The 21085-nt window shown below is 41.3% G+C and overlaps 1 protein-coding gene across 8 annotated transcripts; it reads left to right on the top strand.

The window, feature by feature from the left end:
• Positions 1-1608: 1608 nt before the first annotated feature.
• On the top strand, positions 1609-21007 carry LOC111243667 (uncharacterized). 8 transcript variants are annotated; one of them, XM_086979489.1, is made up of 6 exons: positions 1609-2712; positions 15745-15895; positions 16249-16495; positions 16650-16893; positions 17985-18072; positions 18170-21007. In XM_086979489.1, the coding sequence occupies exon 6, from the start codon at positions 18208-18210 to the stop codon at positions 19972-19974; it is 1767 nt and encodes a 588-aa protein (XP_086835615.1). In that variant the 5' UTR covers positions 1609-2712; positions 15745-15895; positions 16249-16495; positions 16650-16893; positions 17985-18072; positions 18170-18207; the 3' UTR covers positions 19975-21007. The 8 variants fall into 8 exon arrangements, with proteins under 8 accessions (XP_086835615.1, XP_022645288.1, XP_022645284.1 ...); XM_022789553.2 differs by lacking the exon at positions 16650-16893; XM_022789549.2 differs by having other exon boundaries at positions 16797-16893; positions 17985-21007.
• The last annotated feature ends 78 nt before the right edge of the window (positions 21008-21085 follow it).

Genomic DNA, 21085 nt, shown 5'->3' with positions numbered 1-21085 from the left:
TGGGCCGAGAAAGATGTCCTTCTCCTCGTGATTAGTCGAACTAGCCTCTTATTTTATGTTTCTTATATTTATTCTAAGTCTCTTCGTTCGAACGCGTTTTTTTTGAATAATCATACAGCATTTCATGAAAAAGCACAGTTTTTTTTGAATTTGTACATTTACGTAAATACGGTGTGGAGCTGGACCTATTCACAGGGCAAACATATGCTTTCCAGCTTAATAACCATACTTTGTCATAACTGCAGGAAAATCTAAGCGAAAATTCATCTATGATTTTCGTACTCGGACCTTGAGTGCGCCCTGATTTTGTAAAAAATTCATTGTATAATAATATTAATTCATAGCTCGACTGGAAATTTTTGAGGTGACGCTTTTCGAACACGTAAACGTAAACGCTTGACATCAATTTTAGGCCGTTGAGAGTATTGTTTCGTAAAACTTCTATGCACTCTATTGGAATTTCCCGATTCTAGGGTAATTAGCTCGGTCAGGGTTCGATAAATGAACAAGTGAAATTCAGGGTCCTCTTTAGGCATTTTCTTATTGTTTTCATTTAGCTGGTTCTTTGCAAAGTCTCAGATATATTCAAACACGTGCTGGTAGCACCGAAGTGTGTCTTCGTTAGTATCGTGTATTGTCATAAACCAGAGAACGACATACGTAAGTTTGATTAGTCGACATTAAAGTACAGATGGCCGAGTTTCTATAAGTTGAATGGTTCTATGAACAAAAACTTACTACTTGCGAACCCTGGCTATTAACGAATCATTTATTAAGCATTGCTGGTAAACGCGTTACCATTGAGATTACTACGAGAATTTACCGAGGAACATTTAGAAAAAGAAATGTCGTTGAACAAATAATCGATCGATGTATCCGTACGACAACAATACACGTTCTCGGACCGTCTTTCGACCACGCAGTTAGTCTGTTGCTAATAATCGTATATGTATATACCTGAAAGAAAAAAAATAAGAAACCTTATAAAATATATATAGTGTTCCTGGCGGGACATAACATGTCTCCAACAGCATAAAACGTTTCGGGACATGCAGGCCCTGCCTAACGGCAACGTCCTCAGACTTTGTCAATCGTCCCGAAGGGACACAGCAATTTCAACAGATACTACTATGCCAGTAGTTTTGGGTGATTCCATCACATTGTAGCCCGCTCACTTATCTCTTTCTAGTGGAATTGGATGTGTCTTTGTGGGTGTACGCGTATGCCTGCCACGTTCAGCTGCGCACGCTCCAAGAGCGAGTATGTACGTCTGCCTATGCTGCTGCTGCTGCTTGGTGTTACGTTGTTGCTTGCGTCGGCGATAAGTTAGTGACCATTTTCAACGTAAATGCACGTATTGCCTTCCGCTTTTCTTCCGGGATGGTGAGTGTGTCTGTCTGTCGTTCAAGTGTACTACATATGATGCAAAGTCGGGATCCCACTTCTGTTGTGTAATTTCTCCTGCGGTACCGTCTTCGCACTTCCTACCAGTGGTCATAATAATGATGCCGTTATTGCTGTTTCTTCTTTCTATCCTCGTTGCTGCCCTTTCCCTATTCCGGAGACGCGCTCCCTACCTTTCTCTCAACGTGTGACTATCTTCTATACGGTATCAGCACCAATAGTCGTTCTAGTGGTCCGTAGCGACGAGCATCGCCCGGTAGCTGCGGTTGCCGCCTCCTCCTCCGGAACCCGGTGGACCCGCGCGAATGAGCAGCAGAAGCACTCTAAGCAAATACAATAAGCGGTCAGACGATAGCCAAGTCAGTCAGCCAACGAATTGGCCAACGGGTTACATCGTCGGAGACCATCGCGCTGATAAGGACAGATGGCCGAACGGACGCGTTCTACATAGATAGACAGATCAAGCTAACACACACCCACACATTCAATGCAAGCCCGACCACCAGGACTACTGCGATGACGATTGTCACGACGGTTACAGACGATCAGAACAAACTTTGAAGGGAGTAATCGATATCGATATTTGTGGTCGTCGTTTCTATCCGCAGAATTCTGTTCGGGCATCGCCGGTGGAGGCTATGCGGTTTCCGTACCGTTCACAGGATCAGCCCGCTTGTAGATACCCCTCATGCTACGTGTTCTTGAGCAGTTTCCGGAAAGCTGCAGCTTTCAATGTGGAGTTTCGGTGTACACCTGTCTAGCTTCTTGTGCACGCTACAACTAGGTCCTAACTTGATTACTGGCCTGTTCGAATACTGTTAGGATTGCGCTCTGTGTCGTGCAAGGATAAACGGTCTAAATGTATCGAGAGTCGTCTTAGCCGCCTGTAGTAGTAAATACTACCTGTCATGTTTAGATGGAGCGCATCTGTGCATGTCTAGCACATGCCAAACAGTTAAATTTTGTTTCTAGGCGGTGCCGCTGGCCGCGGCCTGTTTGAGCTGAAGGACCATATACCATAGAGCAGTCCAGTCTGCCACTGAAGCTTATTTGAAATACCCTCGACTGAACGAAACAAAGTGCCCTACAGTGAGTGCCTCTGAGGAACCGGAGAAAGCTGACAACGAGATATCGGAAAAACACAAAGACAAGAGTCCCATTTACTAAGTACCACTGTTTGCTTCTTGCTGAACAAAACGCACTAACTTGACGGATGCAAAATAAGAGGACAACATATTATAGTTGTGTTCATATCGAAATCGCTGATGTGATGAGTCTACTTCAATGAAGATTTCCAGTTGGATTAGGGTAAGTGGCATTATAGGTGGAGATATGTGCCTATGTATAATTTGCTTGGAAATTATTGCCAAATTAAACTTGGCTTCCCCTCAGATTCAGTTGATTAGACCCTGCAAGTTGTTAACACACAGTCTATCCAGCTGAGGGATAGAACAATTTTTTTTTTGTTAAATTCGATCTGAGGGGACACAGCAGGTGAAGGGCTCTCCTAAGAAGCACATGTTATACGTATCATTGAAGATACCCTATCATGTGCCGTGTTTTTGTAGTATACGAATACTAGAAGTAATTTCTAGAATGTCAGTTAAATAACACATACATTTTTTCTCTCTGTAGTGTAATTTTGGGTCAGTAAAAGCGGGTTCCTTGAAAAATAACTAAAATAGGCACATATTTGGGATTAAATGATTCTCCTGTTGATCGGCAAATTGCTTGCAGGTCGTTGACTAACCATATTGACTGTTAGTCCAGTATAACGTTAATACTGTTATTATTGCTTACCTAAGTATGCTACCTTGAAGACTGAATTCTGGTACTTCACGATTTAGATCAACTATCTAGTTGATCTAAATCGTGAAGGGATGATGAGTCAAAGGCAAAACAAATAAAACCGAACGTAGAGGTTGAATTAACTATGAGGCACTATTGGTTGTTCAAAGCGTACTGTGCAGCTCAAAATACGAAGTTATTTTTGTGAGATTTTTTCAGTTTTGGACACATGAGCTCTATCAGTTTAATGGTAGGAATTAGGTGAACTCTTGGCTCTTCGTAACCCTTTTGTGTAACAAATTTATTTAATACATAGTGGCCATACATTGACTGATGAAAGTAATTGCGGGGTTGGAATTCTCAAATAACGTAAAAATACATAAACGATTTCTCGTCTTTATCTACAATACGTTTCTCTAGCTCAGTTCGGTTAAGAGTGTGTGATTCAATCGTGTCAACCAGAAATTCCAGATACAATCAGACATCCGATTTTTCCATAGTTTCGACAATTGCAATCGAATTGACCTCTAGTAATTACTTGAAGTTGTTTGTAGAGTTATGTGTTTGATACCAGTGTAATTCGACGACGCTGATGAGATGAACTAAAACAGATTTTTTTACGGCTAAATATCGGTTACCGTGGTCCGTTACTGTCCAGGTATCGTTAAGCGTAATCATCCATTTACCCTTCTGGTCCGCCCATTTATCGCCGGATGTGTCTACCAGAACACAGTTAAGCGTTAGCTGTAGGCACATTGATAGTTGTCTAAACCGTTCCGTCATAGATCTGATGCACGTTATCCGATAGCTGATCGCGTGTAACTTTCGGCAGTCCCGTAGTCTTGTCTGCGTAGTTCGCGAAAACAACTGTACTAACGATCGTAGTGCTGATATGCGTCAGAGTAATCTCTCTCAGAGACAACATGTCTCATGAGCGTCGTCGCGCACCGCCGTTCACCGGGTGACCCGCCAAAGCCTTGCCTGTCCAGCCGTGATGAATCCCGCTGCTCTAAGGTTGAGCCGAAACACAGGACCTAAACAAAGTGTAGCAAGGCGATATCGTTCCAAGAGATGAGGAATATGTAACGTTTCACCTACATTAAAATGACGTAACCTTGAGAAACATAAAGCCCCTTAGAGACTTTCTATTGCCTTTGATAAATACTTTGATGTCCGTGTAGATTTTGCATTTGTTTGAATTCACGAAACCAAGGTTAGCCCTATGAATTCTGCATGGTGCAGTACTCCAGATTTATATGCATGATAACGTACATATCAATTTCAATACGAAATTGATTTATATTGAGGATCGCCGTTTACTATATATATATATATATATATATATATATATATACCATTAACTTTAGAGAATCCTTATTGTATCGCCGATATCATACATATAGCTGGTATCATTACTCAGGGCATTATGATTTATAACGTTATTATACGGTCAAGTGCATGTATATTCATTCATACTGTGTTATCTCCGTTTCCCACTCAACTGCTTCATAAATTGCATGTATTTTTACTTTCGGTTCTTCTCATGTCCAAATTTCAGCGCTTTTACGCTAAGGGAAGTGTACGTGAAGGACTAAAAAAGGAAAAGGGACAAAAAGTTTTAGCATCTAGTGTTCCACGGTTTAACGTTACCTGCTCTATTGCTTTATTTTCGTTTAGGCACAAACGGCTGGCTCCTCGTTTTGCTACTGCTATTATTATGAACGCGATCTGTATAGCTCCACCACATCAAAGCAGAGTATATTAAAACTTTCTATCATATTAGTCCCTCAGTAAGATATTTCAATAAAATTGTTTCCTATCTTCCTCCTCCAATCCTGTCTGCAATTTTCGTTATGTTGTTTGCGATTCTTAAGCTTTTTTTTTGTCTTACGCATCATAAATAGCGTATTTCCTCTGAAAGGCTTTGATCCTTGTCCATGTGATGGCGTAGTGGGTAACGTGCTTGCCTAGTAAACGTCAGGAGTATGTGATGCTATCGGTTCGAATCTCACAGTGGACACGTGTGTTAGTGCCGTGCTGACAGTCAGCCATCCGATGAAGTGCTTAACGGCTTAAGTACCGAAACGAAACATTTGTATTATTGAGTTATGATATCGGTGTTTTCAGCTTCATTTGCTACGATAGCGTTACCTCGCTCCGTTCTCAGCTCCGAAACTCGCTTTCAACGAATCATGCATCGCAAGTGTATGCTGTATCTATCTACAATCCTACTGCTGGTATACGGTTGAAAATCTGTATCTTATGTACATTTTTACAGCTGGTTTGACCTATGTTATTGTAAAAAAAATAGGCTTTTTCGTTCTGTCCAAGGATAACAAGGAAACTATTGAAAGCCTGGCAAGGGTCTCCAACTCGGTGTTTTTTCAGGATAGCTATTTGTTTTACGGAAACGTTTTTACTGTGTACATATTTCAAATTTAAATACGTATTTGTTTTTCTGAATTTTGTTCTTTTCGCTTAAATGTATATTGTGCTATGCTCGGATTTATCTTTCGGACCTGGAACAGTTTGCGCATTTGATTTTATTAAACTGTAAATTTATTTGTTCTGCTATTCCTTACGTTTAGACAGAGTCTCCTGCGAATTCTCAAAACAGTCGTTTGGACAAACATCTTGTTGGCTATATGTGTGTTGCTTCGGCTATTATTGGCGAGAATTAAGAACGAACCAGAAAAAAAACATTTCTAGCCTACTAAAAAAGGCCAAATCTATCCTTAAACGCTCTTTTCCTTATTGCGTTTCAAATAAATTCTTAGCTGTCTATCTGCTGAACGATGTAGTTCGAAATAGGGTCAATTCGCTGCGGGACGCTTGGCATAAACGCCACCCCAAAGATGCTTTTCCTCTTTCTCAAGTCGAGGTGTTTTCGTATTGCTAGTGCATATTAGAAATTTAACGGAAATAGGCTTCGTTGCTGGACCTGAGTCCGGCTACTTTGTTCCTATCTGTTTTACCTAACGATTTTCTTTCCCGACAACTTTTCTCCTGTCCCTCCTTGCCTGCCTGCCTGCCTACCTGTCTACCTATCTTCTTTCCTCTCTCTCTTTCCCTTTTCTCTTCAATTCTGTGCAGTTACTGAGCTAGGCGTAGTTCTCTCGCTATTTGTTTCGCATTGTAAATATCGTCTTTGGTGCCAAGTTGGTATAGGTGTTGATTATTTACCATGATACAGAATTGTTGTCGCTATCCGCTGTGATGTTATGTCTTCGTCGAGGGAGCGACGCTGCGCACTTACAAATTGTTGGCGATGGTGCTGACGCCCACATACCTGCGGACGTTCGCACAGCCACTTACACATAGAAACACATGACAATTCGATAAACCTGGACGGATTGACAGCCTTGCTTCTCGCCCCGATAGCGTATGTTAGTTAGCTGTAGGAGACCAGCTGCATCGGAGCGGACGCGTCAGTCATCAGATATTTGTTTATTAACTAAAAATTACGGCCTCAATAAATTTCTATTGGTGGCATCGGTTATTGTTCGTGTCGAACTGTGCCATCGTCGTAGTTAATACGGGTATAAGATGGCCAACGAGCTAGACTGTGCTGGTTTTGGATAACGACAGGGTATCGCTGTGGTGCTCTGTATAGGGACGATTACTTATGTGCACGGTCAGCACATGGCGCTGCTGCTGCTGTTGTTGACGAAACAGAATTTGCTGGTTATGCGGTTGTCGTAGGATGACTTCGGTGCGGACCGCTCGCGCGTTCTGGCTACTAGATAGGATATTATCGTATAGAATAGCAATTCAGGTATCAAGAAAGCAACATCGACAGTAGCATCAAAAGCAGCGGCATTTGTTGACATCTAGATAGCGGTCTTCGACCTCCGGAGAAGTTGTCTTCGCTCGTTGAACTTATTTGCCGATGAACGTCCATAAAAAGACAAGTCATTGCGAGAGCTGTGATACCCGAGTGCGTCTAAGCATATAAGGGGAAGCATGGGGCGTGAATGAATAATCAAATTGGAGGGCCGTTGTTGCAAAAGGAATAGCGACCGTGCCGACGGAGGCCGATCAACACAAGAAAGACGACTGCCGCTATGTGATTGGTAGCAACAACGATGATGATTCTTATACATTCACCCAGTAAGGGGGGTCCAATACGTATGGTGCAGCGGGGGGAGCTAAATAGCCAATATAAAAAGACCCACGGTGCGCGAGCTGGTAAACCAGCTGTTTGTTTGAAAAGCTGTAAGCTATGCATTGGGTGATGGAGGGGAAGGATATTAGGCCAGTGCAAGGTTAGAGAAAAGCTGAGTAAAAACAATCATACAACACATACGCATTGTCGCGCTCTATATGCTTAGGGAAACTGTTAAAGCTGCCAGTATGATTGGTGTGGCATTATGGTAGCATTGACTACTAGTCGACGATGCTCTTCCATCCTGGGAAGACGCAGCTAGAATGCTGGATAGTTAAGCGCTAACCACCTGAGTAGAAGATATCATCCAGTTAAGTTAGCAGCTCAGAATTCGGTCCTAATTGATGGTCTAGGTTTTGCAGCAATGAATAAGATTCTCTAGTATTTCGCAGCAGAAATCATCGGCTTCAATGTGATCGGCAATCATTTCACTGTTTTCCTCTTAAGTCACAAATGTTATGAAGTTGCAGATAAGTATATGTGTGTATATGCTTTCACTCCAAGCAAAGTTGTCTCTTTTGGTTAATGATCGAAACAGTCCGCGGCCCATAAAACGCGCCACACGTCCGATTGTCCCTGACGAGTAACAAGCCTGATCAGTCCGCCTATACTAATGCAGGCGTCACCGTACCTATTCACGGGCCAAATTTAGCTGGAATGACAATACACTAACGCAATCGAGGACCCGACGAAACGAACCGTGTACATACTGAAACACATACCGGGCGCGGTTGTAGACTGAGTTGACCTGATGTCCTAATAGAAAACGGACCCCTATTCGACAATTTCTGCTGAGCTAACGGCAACGACTGATGTGGCGCAGAGGCGTTGAATACATTTTGATCCCTCTTCGGTAACGCTGAAATTAAGCTAAACGTATCCTAAAGAAAGGAAGCGCCAGTCGTTATATATGTCTCATAGTTTAGCCATCTTGTGTCGTAAAGTAGAACGTTATACTATTTAATAGACTGGTAGTATATTTTACTGAGATAACTGGAGCTAGAATAAGCCGTCGTTCTCTCAAGGGCATGCTAACGCTTAGGACAGCTTCAATAGAGTTTTGACGTTTGTTTTTTGGAAATGTAGTTTATAAATATCTTCTTGGTCGAATTGAAAAAGAAAATAGGAAAATTATTCACGGTCAAATTGTTTCCTCAGACCTTGTGGATTTTTTCGCAAATGTGCAAAGTACAATACTTGTATTTGGCCTGTCTCTCTTAGAAAAAGTAATAACTGATCCCAATTAGGTAGGATAATGAAATTTGCCGTGTTAAGTGATTATATGACGTACAGCCTCCGGCAAAGTCAAAGGTTGGCCATTTTTGTACCTTTTTTAGAGAGCGCTGGAGTAGACGTATATCGCAAACAGGCGAACAGTAATGTTTAATTTATATTAAATCCCTACAAATGAGGCAGTCTTTAGTCAGGACAAAATAGTTGAAGTTGTTAGGATACTTCTGGCCTGCAGGATTCGTTATCATTTCGATATTTACATATTATTGAATACGGTTGACAATTGTATAAAATATAATGATCAGACGTGATTAAAGAAATGTGATGGCCGAATTGACGAAAGAAAGGGTTTTATAGAAATAGTGCGACTTTTCCTTATCCCTGATTAACGGCTGAGAAACGGAGGAGAACATGGATTCAATATTTGGTCGCTGCTTATCGCCGATAGGCAAACGCTACCTGCCCGAACGATACTAGCTTTGTCAGTATTATGAACATTTCGTTCATAATACCAACGTCCGTGCATGTTATGCGTACCACTGGACGCATACTGAGTCACCTCAACAAAGGAACGTGACTGCCTGAGCTGAGGAATCAAGCAACGCAAAGATTGAGGGTATTTCTGTTCTCAGTTTGCATCTACGACTATCTCTGCTCGATTCTACCGGATAATCGTCATCATCATCAACAATCGGGCGATGCGTCGCCTGTCGTACGGTTCTTTTACCCTTGAAGCCCGTTGGCAACAACGGCAGAGTATAGTCAACAACTGCAGCGGCAACAGTTAGCGATAGCGTAACATCAATGAACCGTCTCTATAGGAGATATAGGTAGCCAGAGATTCAAGAGCTGCGGCAGGGCAAATACTTACCGCGCGCTAACGCCCGGTCACTGAATGTAGAGGACAAGATTGTTGCGTTATATGTATGTAATTGATCACTGCATCGATGTCGGTTACAAGCATAACGATAACGCTCCGCTGTAATCAGTCACGTTGAACGTCGCCTTGGCTGCGTTTGTGCCATAACTAAGGCTAGCGACGAGACGGAGATATCGGCGACGTCGGCCAGTGCGTTGCGACGTGCCTCCACAATGTATCAGACGAATCCACAGATACAAATCGCAATCCGTGCAGGCGAAACTAGGTAAGGAAGGGCGAATCTCTGACGAACGGACCGAAATCTCTGACAAAGGAACCAGTTAGCCGACTAATAGACCGATAATGTAAGAGCGTTTAGCTGCCTCGTCGATGACAGAGATAATCGAGAAAAACTCACTGCTCACCTGTTAAGGGTAGTCGACGATAGGACGGCTGTGAATATCTTTATCTAGAATGTACAGCTAAACGTATTGTCATAAACAGCGCGGCAACGACGGTTGCTGTTAGTACCATTGGTAATGAGTTGTATTGACGCCTATTCGGCGTGTCGATGCTTATAAGCAGGTGGTTATTATTATGTCCAACACGCTCTTCTATGTATCTACTCGGACTATGGTTACGCTTAATAGAAGTTTTCAGGGTCGGCGCCAACTGGCAAGGGTATGACATCGATAGAGGCTTTTGTGTTATGGTCGAAGACTGGGATCAAGACTCACGCTTGGGTAAATGCGCGTAGGAGTAAACGCAGATATTATTTTGAAGCAACAATCATAAAGACTAGATATTCAAAGTACGCCGAAAGACACTGTTTCATATTCAAGTTCAGTTTAATCGTTTTATGATTTACTTGCGAAGGAAAAATTTGATACGACAAAAAGCTGGTAAATGTACATTTGACCACAGCAGACGAGACACAACTTTCCTTTCGTCGTTTAGAGTTAGACAGTCGATGTCGATGTGCGGGCCACAAAAAGGGCATGGGTCCTTCTGGGAAGCGACTTCTGTCGGACAAATGCTACCTGCTGCTGAGGCTTCTGAACACTCGTATAAAGCTCTCTGATGCTGAGACCGCTAAAACTAGTTCGGTCCTAGGCAGTCCTGACTTTGCCTATTGTTGTATTGAATGTCTAGTATTAAGATGCTAGAACAAGTGTCACAAGTAGGTACGAGCTAGCCTATAGCCCATTATACTATCGTACAATCAATTAGATTCGGGTAGATTACGGCTCTATCAACATAAAATAGATGTTTTCAGCTTCACTATCGGTTAGCATTACTTCGGCCATACTTTACCATATGCATGCAAGTGTATCATTATATCGCACTTGCCGTAAATCTATTGCTAGTTAGCCATTTTCAGTGGGAGATATTAATTTGTTTATCCGAACAGAAGGCGTGAGCGACATAAGTCGTATGCTGAAGTGAATCTAGTACAGAGACGCCTTAGGCAGACGCCAGGTGGGACTTCTTAATGCCAAATCGATGTCCTTAATAATAGTAATCAGCAAATAATCACGATACGCAGGTAATAATTGCTTCACTCGACAAGCACTGTATTTAATGGCGTCGTCAATGTACGAGTTTAGATTGTCTTCTCTAGCTTTCCAAAGCGGCGACTGCAGCAGAAAGATTCGTGCAGGTCTCAAGGCAGCGGCACTGACCTTGGCCCTTTGTCATGAATAGAAACCCACATGGCTTTGCACTTACAATATCGTAGTTGTCTATGATTCTGAAGCATTATACTTTTACTATCTGTAGTTCATTTTTGCGCCAGTACCTATCATAATCTTTTAACTGTCAGTGTTTTGACCCGATTGAATTTTCTCATAGGAATGAGTTATACAAATGCAAATTTCTAGCAGTTATATGGATATCTGTGGTACATCCGTAGTTTCAAGATATCAAGCGGTGGAAAACCACTAGAGACATTTTTATGCAAGCTTAATGCGTGCGATAAGGGTCGTCCGTCCACAGCGCCTGCCGTTACAGTGGGTACATATTGGTCATCTGTCATATCAAATGTTAAAAAAAAAAAAACACAGAATCGGATTGCCTCCATTCACCTATGACGAAGTATCCACTATTGTTCTCGATTTTATTGTACTACATCGATGTTATACTGTACCGGAGTATTGTAGGAGCTCAGCTTTACAGAATCAACCTGGACCGCTTTATTTAGAGATTCCTAGAGGGTCTCTAGGCAAAATGGGCTCAATGTTGACAAGTTCGGTTCTGTATTTCACGCTCATATTTCCACGAGTCTGAAATTATTTTACATGGACATACATCTCTTCATATGTCGTGATCTTCTTCGAACAAACCCAATCAGCCCAGACGAAGAAATCCACACGAAGACGTCCACATTTTATATTTATGTACACGTTTACTTTGTACACTTATTCGTTTTGGTTGTTATTTAGCACGTTATGCCATTGTGCTTAAATGACATAACTGCCACAATAATGATTCACTCATGTCTTCGTTCTTTAAATTAACACACGATTACATAATTGTATGCCCTTAATTGGGCTGTTTAATTGTAATTCAACAGGAGTCATTCGTAAATGTACATAATCACTACCCATTTTAATGTAGGTCTCCATTTTCAGTCCAATTTCAAACTGGTACCTTCGTAATATGCCCTTCCCAGATGTTAGAAAAATTTGACCAAATATCAAATTATTGAGTATCTGAAAAAATCTTAATATGAGTTTACCGTAAAATATTTAGCGTAAGAAGCCTTTCGATAAGATTTATCTCTGAACTAGCGGACAAGCCTTTTTCGCGTATGTTTATTTCACGTTAAATGTTCGGCAAGTTGTTACACCCGGTTCCCCTATGTTTGTTAATTTAGCCCTACATTTGTACCACTGTGAACGTTTACACGGCTCTAGGCTTTCGGGAACAGCTCGGCCAAAAATCAGGTCACCATCGTCTTTTGTGCGCCTGTGAAGTCTATGTGCTTAATACACGTATACTGTACTGACCATTCCTTAACGAAGCGTTCGTCAGATCGTTACATCGGAGTCTAGCCGTAATCAGCTCAAGGATATGATTCTGAAATTAAAAATAGGAAATTTAACGAAAAGCCAACATTTCCATAACTTCAGAACAGCGAAGATTAGATTTATCACGTTTACATATTCTTTAACCAGTCAGGGTTTGACAAAGGCAACTTGGCCGATACTTTGGCTCCACCTAGATAATCACATATGGCAAAACTCGTACAATAGATCAGAGAATCTTCAAAGCTCCTATTCAGTTTTCGAAACGGTCCACATCGCTTATACGACAGCCAAATGATCATCACCATCATGTGACCTTGCCTGATCTCCAATGACTAGGCTCCTTCTGTTCAGCTTATCGAAGCTAAATCGACGCCGATAAAATGTCGGCAAAAGGCGAAGTTAGAAATTCGATTAACTAAATCAAGTTATTGGCAAGATGTATCTAATCCATCTAAAATTTTCGTGCGTCTCCTACGATAGTTGTCGTCGTGATGTTTACATCGTACCGTTCGCGTGTTTTCTTCGAACATAATTTTCTATTTCTGCATATATGCGGATAATGGCAATACTAATCAGCATCTCATCCGAAAGCAAAGTGCTACATTTCGCCTCGTCGCTATCTCCTTATCGGCGAACATGATTATATGCCTTAGCATGATCCTTCTTTCGTCGTCCTTTAGTGGTTATGAATGATAGCCAGTTGTACGTCTAACATGACCTGCCACTTAGTAATAGCCACAGCCGACACGCACATGCGTACAAACGCCCAAAAACACAGACTTAGAGGTACTATCGTAAATCGCAGAAAAAAACAGAAGATAGATTGTCACAGCTTAGGCAACAACGAACGGTAATTCCAACTAAATCCAAACAAAGCATCGGAATACGTCGTCGGTAACATCAGGTCGCGGGTGCATTTCAACTCTGAGTGGTCCAGTACATTTTTTATGATATCAACCCAATCTGATCAGAAGGCCCAAGTTCTGACTAAGACGGCAGCTCCCACGAACACTTGCATTTAATGCGATATGAATAAGAGGCCGTCTTCGAAAAGGTATGTATACAATATAACTAGAAGGTCATGCTTTTGTGGGAACCAGACACTGAATGCGTTTTGATAGCTATGAAATAAAATGGCGGTGTCCTACTTCATGAAACAATGAGTTGTAGACGAGAAGAGTTACCAAGAATCCTATACGTAAAGTCAATCTAAATTATGGCCAATAGATTCTAATGTTTGTTTCGATGGATCACGGGAGCTAATTGGGAAGGTTTGTCGAGGTGTTGCCGTAAGCGAATATGAGCGTGTTTCGTTAAATTTTTTCTGTATTTTTCGCTGTCGAAGTTCATGAAGTGTCAAGCTCAAAAATTTGCAGCGCTAGCGTCCGGTAACGTACGTAACTGCGGAGATTCCGCAACTATTGCCTATTGCTATTGTAATAATGTGAAATCAAGGTCTTATTGTTGTTTAATTCCTTTTGAGCTGCTTTCTCTTAACCTGCTCTATTCTTTCTTTACTCATACAACAATGTGCGCTAAGATAGGCATTTCTCGATTTGCATATAATATGCCTTCTATGGGTTCGATTTCTCCAATCTTTGCCCTCTATCGAAATCCGTTTAGGAAGGCTACGTTGTGTTACCAACCTTGAAAATGCAGAAAAGACAAGCATCTGAAGTCACTTGTTGTTACCGTCGTTTTTTTGTGAACTAGAATGATGTAGCATTAAATTTGATGCCATTTCTTCGTCTTGATGGAGCCCTTTGTCGATCTATCAATATACAAGTGTTCCATGCTCTATGCGTTAGCCGTTTCGTAGAATTACAGACAGGAAAGATTATTACTTCTAACTGTAGACGGTATCGGCGACACAAAACACGTGTTACTCTCCTGCGGAAAATCAGATCCGTATATAAATAACAAAGCATTGGCGCTCAGGAGTTAGCGTGACCATATAATCATAAGTTTTATAGCCAGATGTAGACAACAATCGAGTGCCCTATATCGAAATACGTAGCCATTATCTCTCGGTAGACCCGTATTTATTGACGGCTATTGAACGCATGCGCTCAGTGTGTTAATGTCTGTCTACTTGATGACTGCTTTTTCGTTGCTTTAAAAGATATTTAAAAGGAGAAAAAAAAATAGTAAAAAGCTATCTACAAGGGTAATTCGAAACCAAGGGCAAATATTACAGGGTTTGATAGGGAAATTTTCTCTCGGTGATTTTTAAGTGGAATGCCACCGGTATGATACCGGACGTAAAACCCGGAACGTAGAGGTGGTTCTAATTTATTCCAAATATTGAAATTGTTACGCTGATAGATTTTGTCATGGTAAGCGGTGATAGGAACGACTAACCGAAAAAACAACTGTTATTCTATCTAAATATTTTAGTTAAATATTTACAATTTCCAATTGTGCGAAGAAGATTTCTTTAACATCTAGCAATAATATGCAATAGACTTTTTCCCAAAATTTCCTCTAATATTCTAAATATCTATATCTCCTAATTTTACATTGATCCTTGTACAAGTCAATGTTTGTCGGTTGCCAACTGAAGGAGATGTAAGTCCGTTTGTTAAGGATGAACGGACTAACTAGAACAAGCAGGATTATATCGGACCGAGGTAGACCTTCTTCGAAAAGATTAAGCATTGATTTTTGCTCACTTTTTGCCATCTACTGTTTTATTTAGACAAATACACAAATATCTCGCTTTTCCTATTGTGATCTCAACGATAATATCACGATGATGTTCTTGTTCTACTAGATATTAACCAGCTGTTCGGTAGTTGATTCACAGATCGCTTGCTAAAATTGCTAACAGCCATAATCATTAGGATAGCTGGATCTATCCACTTTGGACGATGACAAGGATTCTCTGACATGACCTTGTCAACGGGTAACCGGTCAGACGAATGGTTTATTTGTGTGAAACGCTAGTTTTCGCGCGAAATTTAAAAACATTTTTGAATACCATCGCCAATATCAGTACAATATGATCATGACTCAGATCTCACCAATCATTCACACGAAAGCTTTTAACACGTATTTATCGTGCGAGTAACAAATTACGTATATTTGAACATTAAAAATATTAACGTCAATATGAAGACATTTCTTCTTAAGCGGACACATCAATATACTTACTGATTGTCAAGCTCAGCGATTTATATCAATTTCGATACTGCTAACCTTCTGCGTTATTTTGAATTCACTAAAGTGCCTGATTCCTCTTGCACAGTTAGTAGGTCCATTTTCAGCTATTTCAGCAGGGACCACTAGCCTCCAGCTTGTCTTTCCAACGCGTGGCACTCAGCCTTGATTTATCCCTCCGGCCATCCAAATTTTACTGGACACGACCGGAATGGTACACCGAGCGAATGGATTACATTCCCAGATAATCGCGTTCAGGTTAGCTGCTTTAAGTAGACCATAGACTATTTTCAACAGCTGAGATCTTCAATAACGGAGACATGTTAGGCTAGCTTCAGAAAAGTGTTTTACTTCGTGAAAATGAAGAAAAAGTAGGGAAACGCTCTTTTTATCGGGAACAATAATGATGTATATCTGAACCTGGTTAGCCGTTACTGTTAAAAAAGGCATTCAATTATGAACGATTTGGCTGTTTTGTTGTTGACATCCATCACAGAGGTTACTTTCCGATGCATCAGTTGACGTTCGGAGTTCTTTCTCTCGTATCTGCCCGGCTTATTGTTATTTAAAAACGTATAAAAGAGCTAATTTTGCATTCCATTCGCCCGTAGATAATCGCGGCACCGGGACTCGAAAATGTCCACATGTGAGATACTGCATCGTGTCATTTCACACTAAGCCCGACATTGAATTATGTGATTTATAGCAGAAGCTATACATGTGGCCTAATGTTGAATTAGCGACCGCGCCTGCCGACCTGATGCCAAAATCCACGATCTGTGTTTCTAGCGAACATAGCGGAAAGTTATATTCTTACCTTTATCGATGCTGATGTCTACATATACCTGTCTCATTGCAGTAAGTATATACAAGTTTCTTTCATACGTAGTATAGTGGTATTCTACACACCTAGAATGTGCTAATATATTTGATAGAGTTTAAGGCACAATCTAAGCGTATTCAATGTTCTGTCCCTGCTCTCTGCAATACTTGGCCGATTCCACCGCGCAAGCTTTGCTGTTTCAATCTCTCATAGCTATAATCGCGCTCACGGATGGACGGCCTAGATCTTTGGCGTCAAAAGGCACTATACCAGCCTTCTCAGGAGCAACTTATCTACTGTATCCTATTCGAATCTAAATTAAAATCATGAGAGCAGGTAAATCGATTGGTGATCATGGTCGAGAGAATTCGGCAAGCCCTTCCTACGTATTAGCGAAGCGGCATAGCCGACAACGTAACCAGCCTATTCGTAGGTAAGAGGAGCGCGTATCATTGTTTCTAAGACCATCATATCCTTACAGCATAAACGAAATAACTGTAACTAGAAGAGACCTATATCTATGCCGAAGAGGACGACTACGTGTACGTGCTATAATTTTACTAAAGCCATACAGAGCGATGGCTGAAAATTGAGCAACGTGCTTATATACGATATCGTCTAGAGACGTTCGTAATAAAAATCCCATGGCCTAGACCTGTTTTCAGAGCGACTGCACGCACGCGCTTTCGCTGGGCTTGCAGAGCCGACGTCCCACTCAACGCTAACCTTGGAGTCTATAATTCTGCTTGACCGTCCCCAAAAAAGTCCAGGGCTGGGGCATCATTTAAGAAAGACTGTTTTGTGCTGCTGAATAGATATTAGCTCAAGGTAGTTCGTTACGCAGCGATGTGAGGCGCTGCTGTTACGCGACAAGTAGCGTCACCGCATGGGGGCGATGCTCCGCCTGCTGATTTATCCGATTCAGACCGCTACAAATAAATAGCGAGTAAAAATGTTTGCCTAATTCTACTAATAGCTAATATACGCTACAGCTAAACGAGCTAGACGCAACTATCCGACTTGTACTTCAGTACACCGATATGCTGATTGTGATTTGGTCAAAATGAGAATTTTTAATACTTTGTTCCTACTTGACGAATGTAAGCAGTCCACGAGGAGATGGCCTGATCTACACACTCTACATGCAAGTTGAAGTCTTACGATCACGATCACGCGTTTATTGATTAAGTAGACAAAGACCTTTGACGCAGATTAGATATGCTAACAGTAAGAGTCGTCATATCATCATCATCATAATGCAAATTGTCGTCTTAATAATAGATTTGTTTGTTTATTCAGTAAACACTCATGTACATAATATTGACAAACATCTGGCCATTATATAATACACCTACCAAGCTTGTAAGATTTTTTAAGCTGAAATAACCTACTTGGCAGGCGTGTTTGTGCTCTTTCAGATTGCTTTATGCTCATATATATATATATATATATATATATATATATATATAATCTCTGTTATAACGATTTCTCTTTGCAACGTTCTTATTCTTATTGATATTTCAGATCTGGAACTGTGGATTGACTAACTCAGCAACGTGCATCCGTACTCCTAATCGAGTACAGTCCGCTTAGCTGCTCTTGAGAGATCGAGGTAATTTTCATTAAGAATCAGCAATATAAAAACAAAAGTATGAATCCTAGAATGATCCGTATGGCGGTTGTGCTGGTCGCGGTGACTCTGATTACAGTTGAAGTAAACGCCTCAGAAGATAGTGAACGCAATACGATGAGCACGGCAACAGCTGGAAAACGCGGAAGCGACCCGAAGCCAGCCGATAACAAGGACTCAGATCATGGGAGCGGGGATGGTGAAGACGCAGATTCCGATAAGTACGGTAACTCGAACGATCATGAGTTCGTACTTCAATCAGTCACGGGCGCATCCCCTCAATGGAGTGATACTAAGGTTCCTATTCTGCGAGACGATGAACGCGTTCTTGAAGAAAAAACCGATCCTGACGCAAAATATGTAGGATCTAGCGAAAGGGTAATTGTATTTCATAACGAGCAGATGGCGTTTGTAAACTCGGCCGGTGGAGATGATCATGATTCTAGTAGTTCTCCTCAAACAGATCCACATGGTCACAGCCATAAGCACGATCCATTGCATGAACCTACTTCCGAACATGTCCCGACAGATAGTGGCCATGAATCTGCAGCGGATCAACTCCATGCAAAAACAACGAATCATGTGGCAGATTCTGCAGACGGTGATCTAAATGTGACAGAGCATGTAACGCATGGAAAAGAAGTCATGCTAAAGGAACATAATGATGGCAACGGTACGAATCAGTTGGTTGAAACAGACGAAAAAGACGCGAAGGTCACAACGATAGGTGCAAGTGTTTCGGGTAATACGAAACCTGAGTTAAATAAAGATTCTTATCTAATACCAACAGACAGCGAAACTGATAGCAGTGAGGAAGGTCATCACCACGCGAAATCGACCATTGTTCCAAGCTTTCCAAACGAAACAGAGAAGACACACGTAAACAATGCTGAAGTCGGTCCAGAAAACGCAAATAAGGTAGAAGACCCGGTTTCCATAACTGAGGGCGCCGCAAGCGAGCTCCTACACAATATCTCGTCATCAGGTATTGTAAGCACTGAAAGGACAAACGTTACAACGAAGGCTAATAATATTCAGACTGGCATGATTCCAGTGAAGTTTCACAATCCGCCGGTGTCATCAGAAGCGGTGGTGTCCTCTGCTAATGAAACCACTACCGAAGCGGTGCCTTCAACGACGACAATTGCAGGTATGAACGGTTTTACAAATGTAGGCGACACTAAAGATACTGATCCTGATCAGACCAGTGAAGTGGTGCCTGATCATGATAAGAAAAAGCTAGATTTAGATGCTCTGGACTCTCTGAAACTCACCAAAATCGTATTTAAAGATGGAGCAATAATTGCGTGCAAGGTTGACTGCCCGAAGAACGGTCGTCGTCCCACGATAACATGCTTGGGTCCACTCTGTAATAAGGCTCCCAGAGTAACTATGATTACGTGTTACAATGAAGGAAATGAAACACACAAAGCAGAGAACCTGGAGAAGCAGAAAGCTAATCACTCTAATTCTAGTTTGAGACGTTTCGCGCTACCTTTCCAATGGGGTTGTGGGGCGGACGAACTAGAATCGGAGTTTAAGGTGAAGGAACCACAGGTCTGGTGTGACGGTTACAAGTATTTTGGTGATCGATGGATTCTAGCTAATTCGTGCTCGTTGAATTACCGCATTGATCGTCTGAATAGTTCTGCTCTACAAGGGCTTGCGGAATCGAATTATGGGTTCATTACTGGTTCTCTGATTGCTATCGCCTGCTTTGGCGTTGCTCTCCTGGTCATCAAAGCAGCAATAGCGAAACAACGTCATGGAATCTGGTTTCCAGCGTATTCCGCTATACCCCTTAAGGCTCGCAAGAAATTTCGACGGAAGCGCCAAAACGATGACCACGAACCGGTTGACGTTAATTTTGACATGAGCGAATAGCGGACAACGTTACAAGGTTGCCAGACGCAAAGCTGCGAAAAAATTAATTGAGATGTCTCGCCTTCTACGTGTTACCGTTACCGATATGTTATCTGTGTAGGTCGGTGGCGGAAATACAAACATGTATGCAACAAAGGCGAATCGTTCGCCGAATAGCAAAGCGCATCAGCTTTATGGTGGAAAATACACGAGACAAGCTCAAAATTGCGCTCAATCAATAGCCATATTAAGAAGTTTTGTTTCTTGGCATTCGTGAAGATCTTCGACCGTTAGTATGATTCAGTACCTTATAAATTAGTGTTCGTAAGCCTTGTCGGTACTGTACAGAACTCCTATACAAGTGATTGAAGGTAAGCGATCGGTGCGTCAGCCATTGCAGTGTTAACCAATAGTTAATTAGTATCTAATCAAGCGTAAAAAAACAATAAACTAATAACAAATAGGTACTAATAGTATGAATAAGTTATAGGTACTTTTGTAAACTGACCTTAATTATTCGAAGTTGTGGTCTATGTTGCCAGAGCGGCTCACACACTCCATTTGTTTCCTACAAAAGTTTATACACACAGTTTGACTTTGTGGTCGTGTGCACTTAAAATTGTGGTCAAATAGTAGCGATAGATCATCAGTTCGTATGCGATTTTGTAAAGTATACTAAACGTAACAGATCTACCAGGACTGTCTGTAAGAAACCATGATTAGCTATTTTGTAGTTTTTAGTCGTGTTTTTTAAAATATTATAGTTATTGTAGAGAAAGCCGATGTATGTTTATAGTGGCACTATTGATCATAAAGAGCTTTGTACGAAAAAAAAGAGGCCTCTGGAGAAAAAAAGGAAAAAAAAAGAAGAGATGTTCACAGATCACATAAAAGTAGAAGGTGAAGTGATTCTTTATTGTTAGGCACAATATACATAAAGATTTATCGTGTCTTTACTTAGCTATAACTCTGTTACACTGAGAAAGACAAAGACTATATTCAACAACAATCAAGATAAATAAAGCTGTGGTATTTTTATTGAAAACCAGAAAAATGTTGGTCTTTCATTGTTAGCCGTATGGTGCCTTCGAAGCTGTGTAAACTGTTACCCCGACACCAGCGACTAATGACT

This window comes from Varroa destructor, unplaced genomic scaffold (genome assembly GCF_002443255.2).
Source record: "Varroa destructor unplaced genomic scaffold, Vdes_3.0 BEIS01000002.1, whole genome shotgun sequence".
In the NCBI taxonomy this organism is placed as follows: Eukaryota; Metazoa; Arthropoda; class Arachnida; order Mesostigmata; family Varroidae; genus Varroa; species Varroa destructor.
Note: the sequence above shows the minus strand (reverse complement) of the source record. Positions and strands in the feature narration are given on the sequence as shown.

Coding starts and splice junctions, on each gene's coding strand:
- LOC111243667 (XM_022789550.2), top strand. CDS start 18,112: ATGAATCCTAGAATGATCCGTATGGCGGTTGTGCTGGTCGCGGTGACT.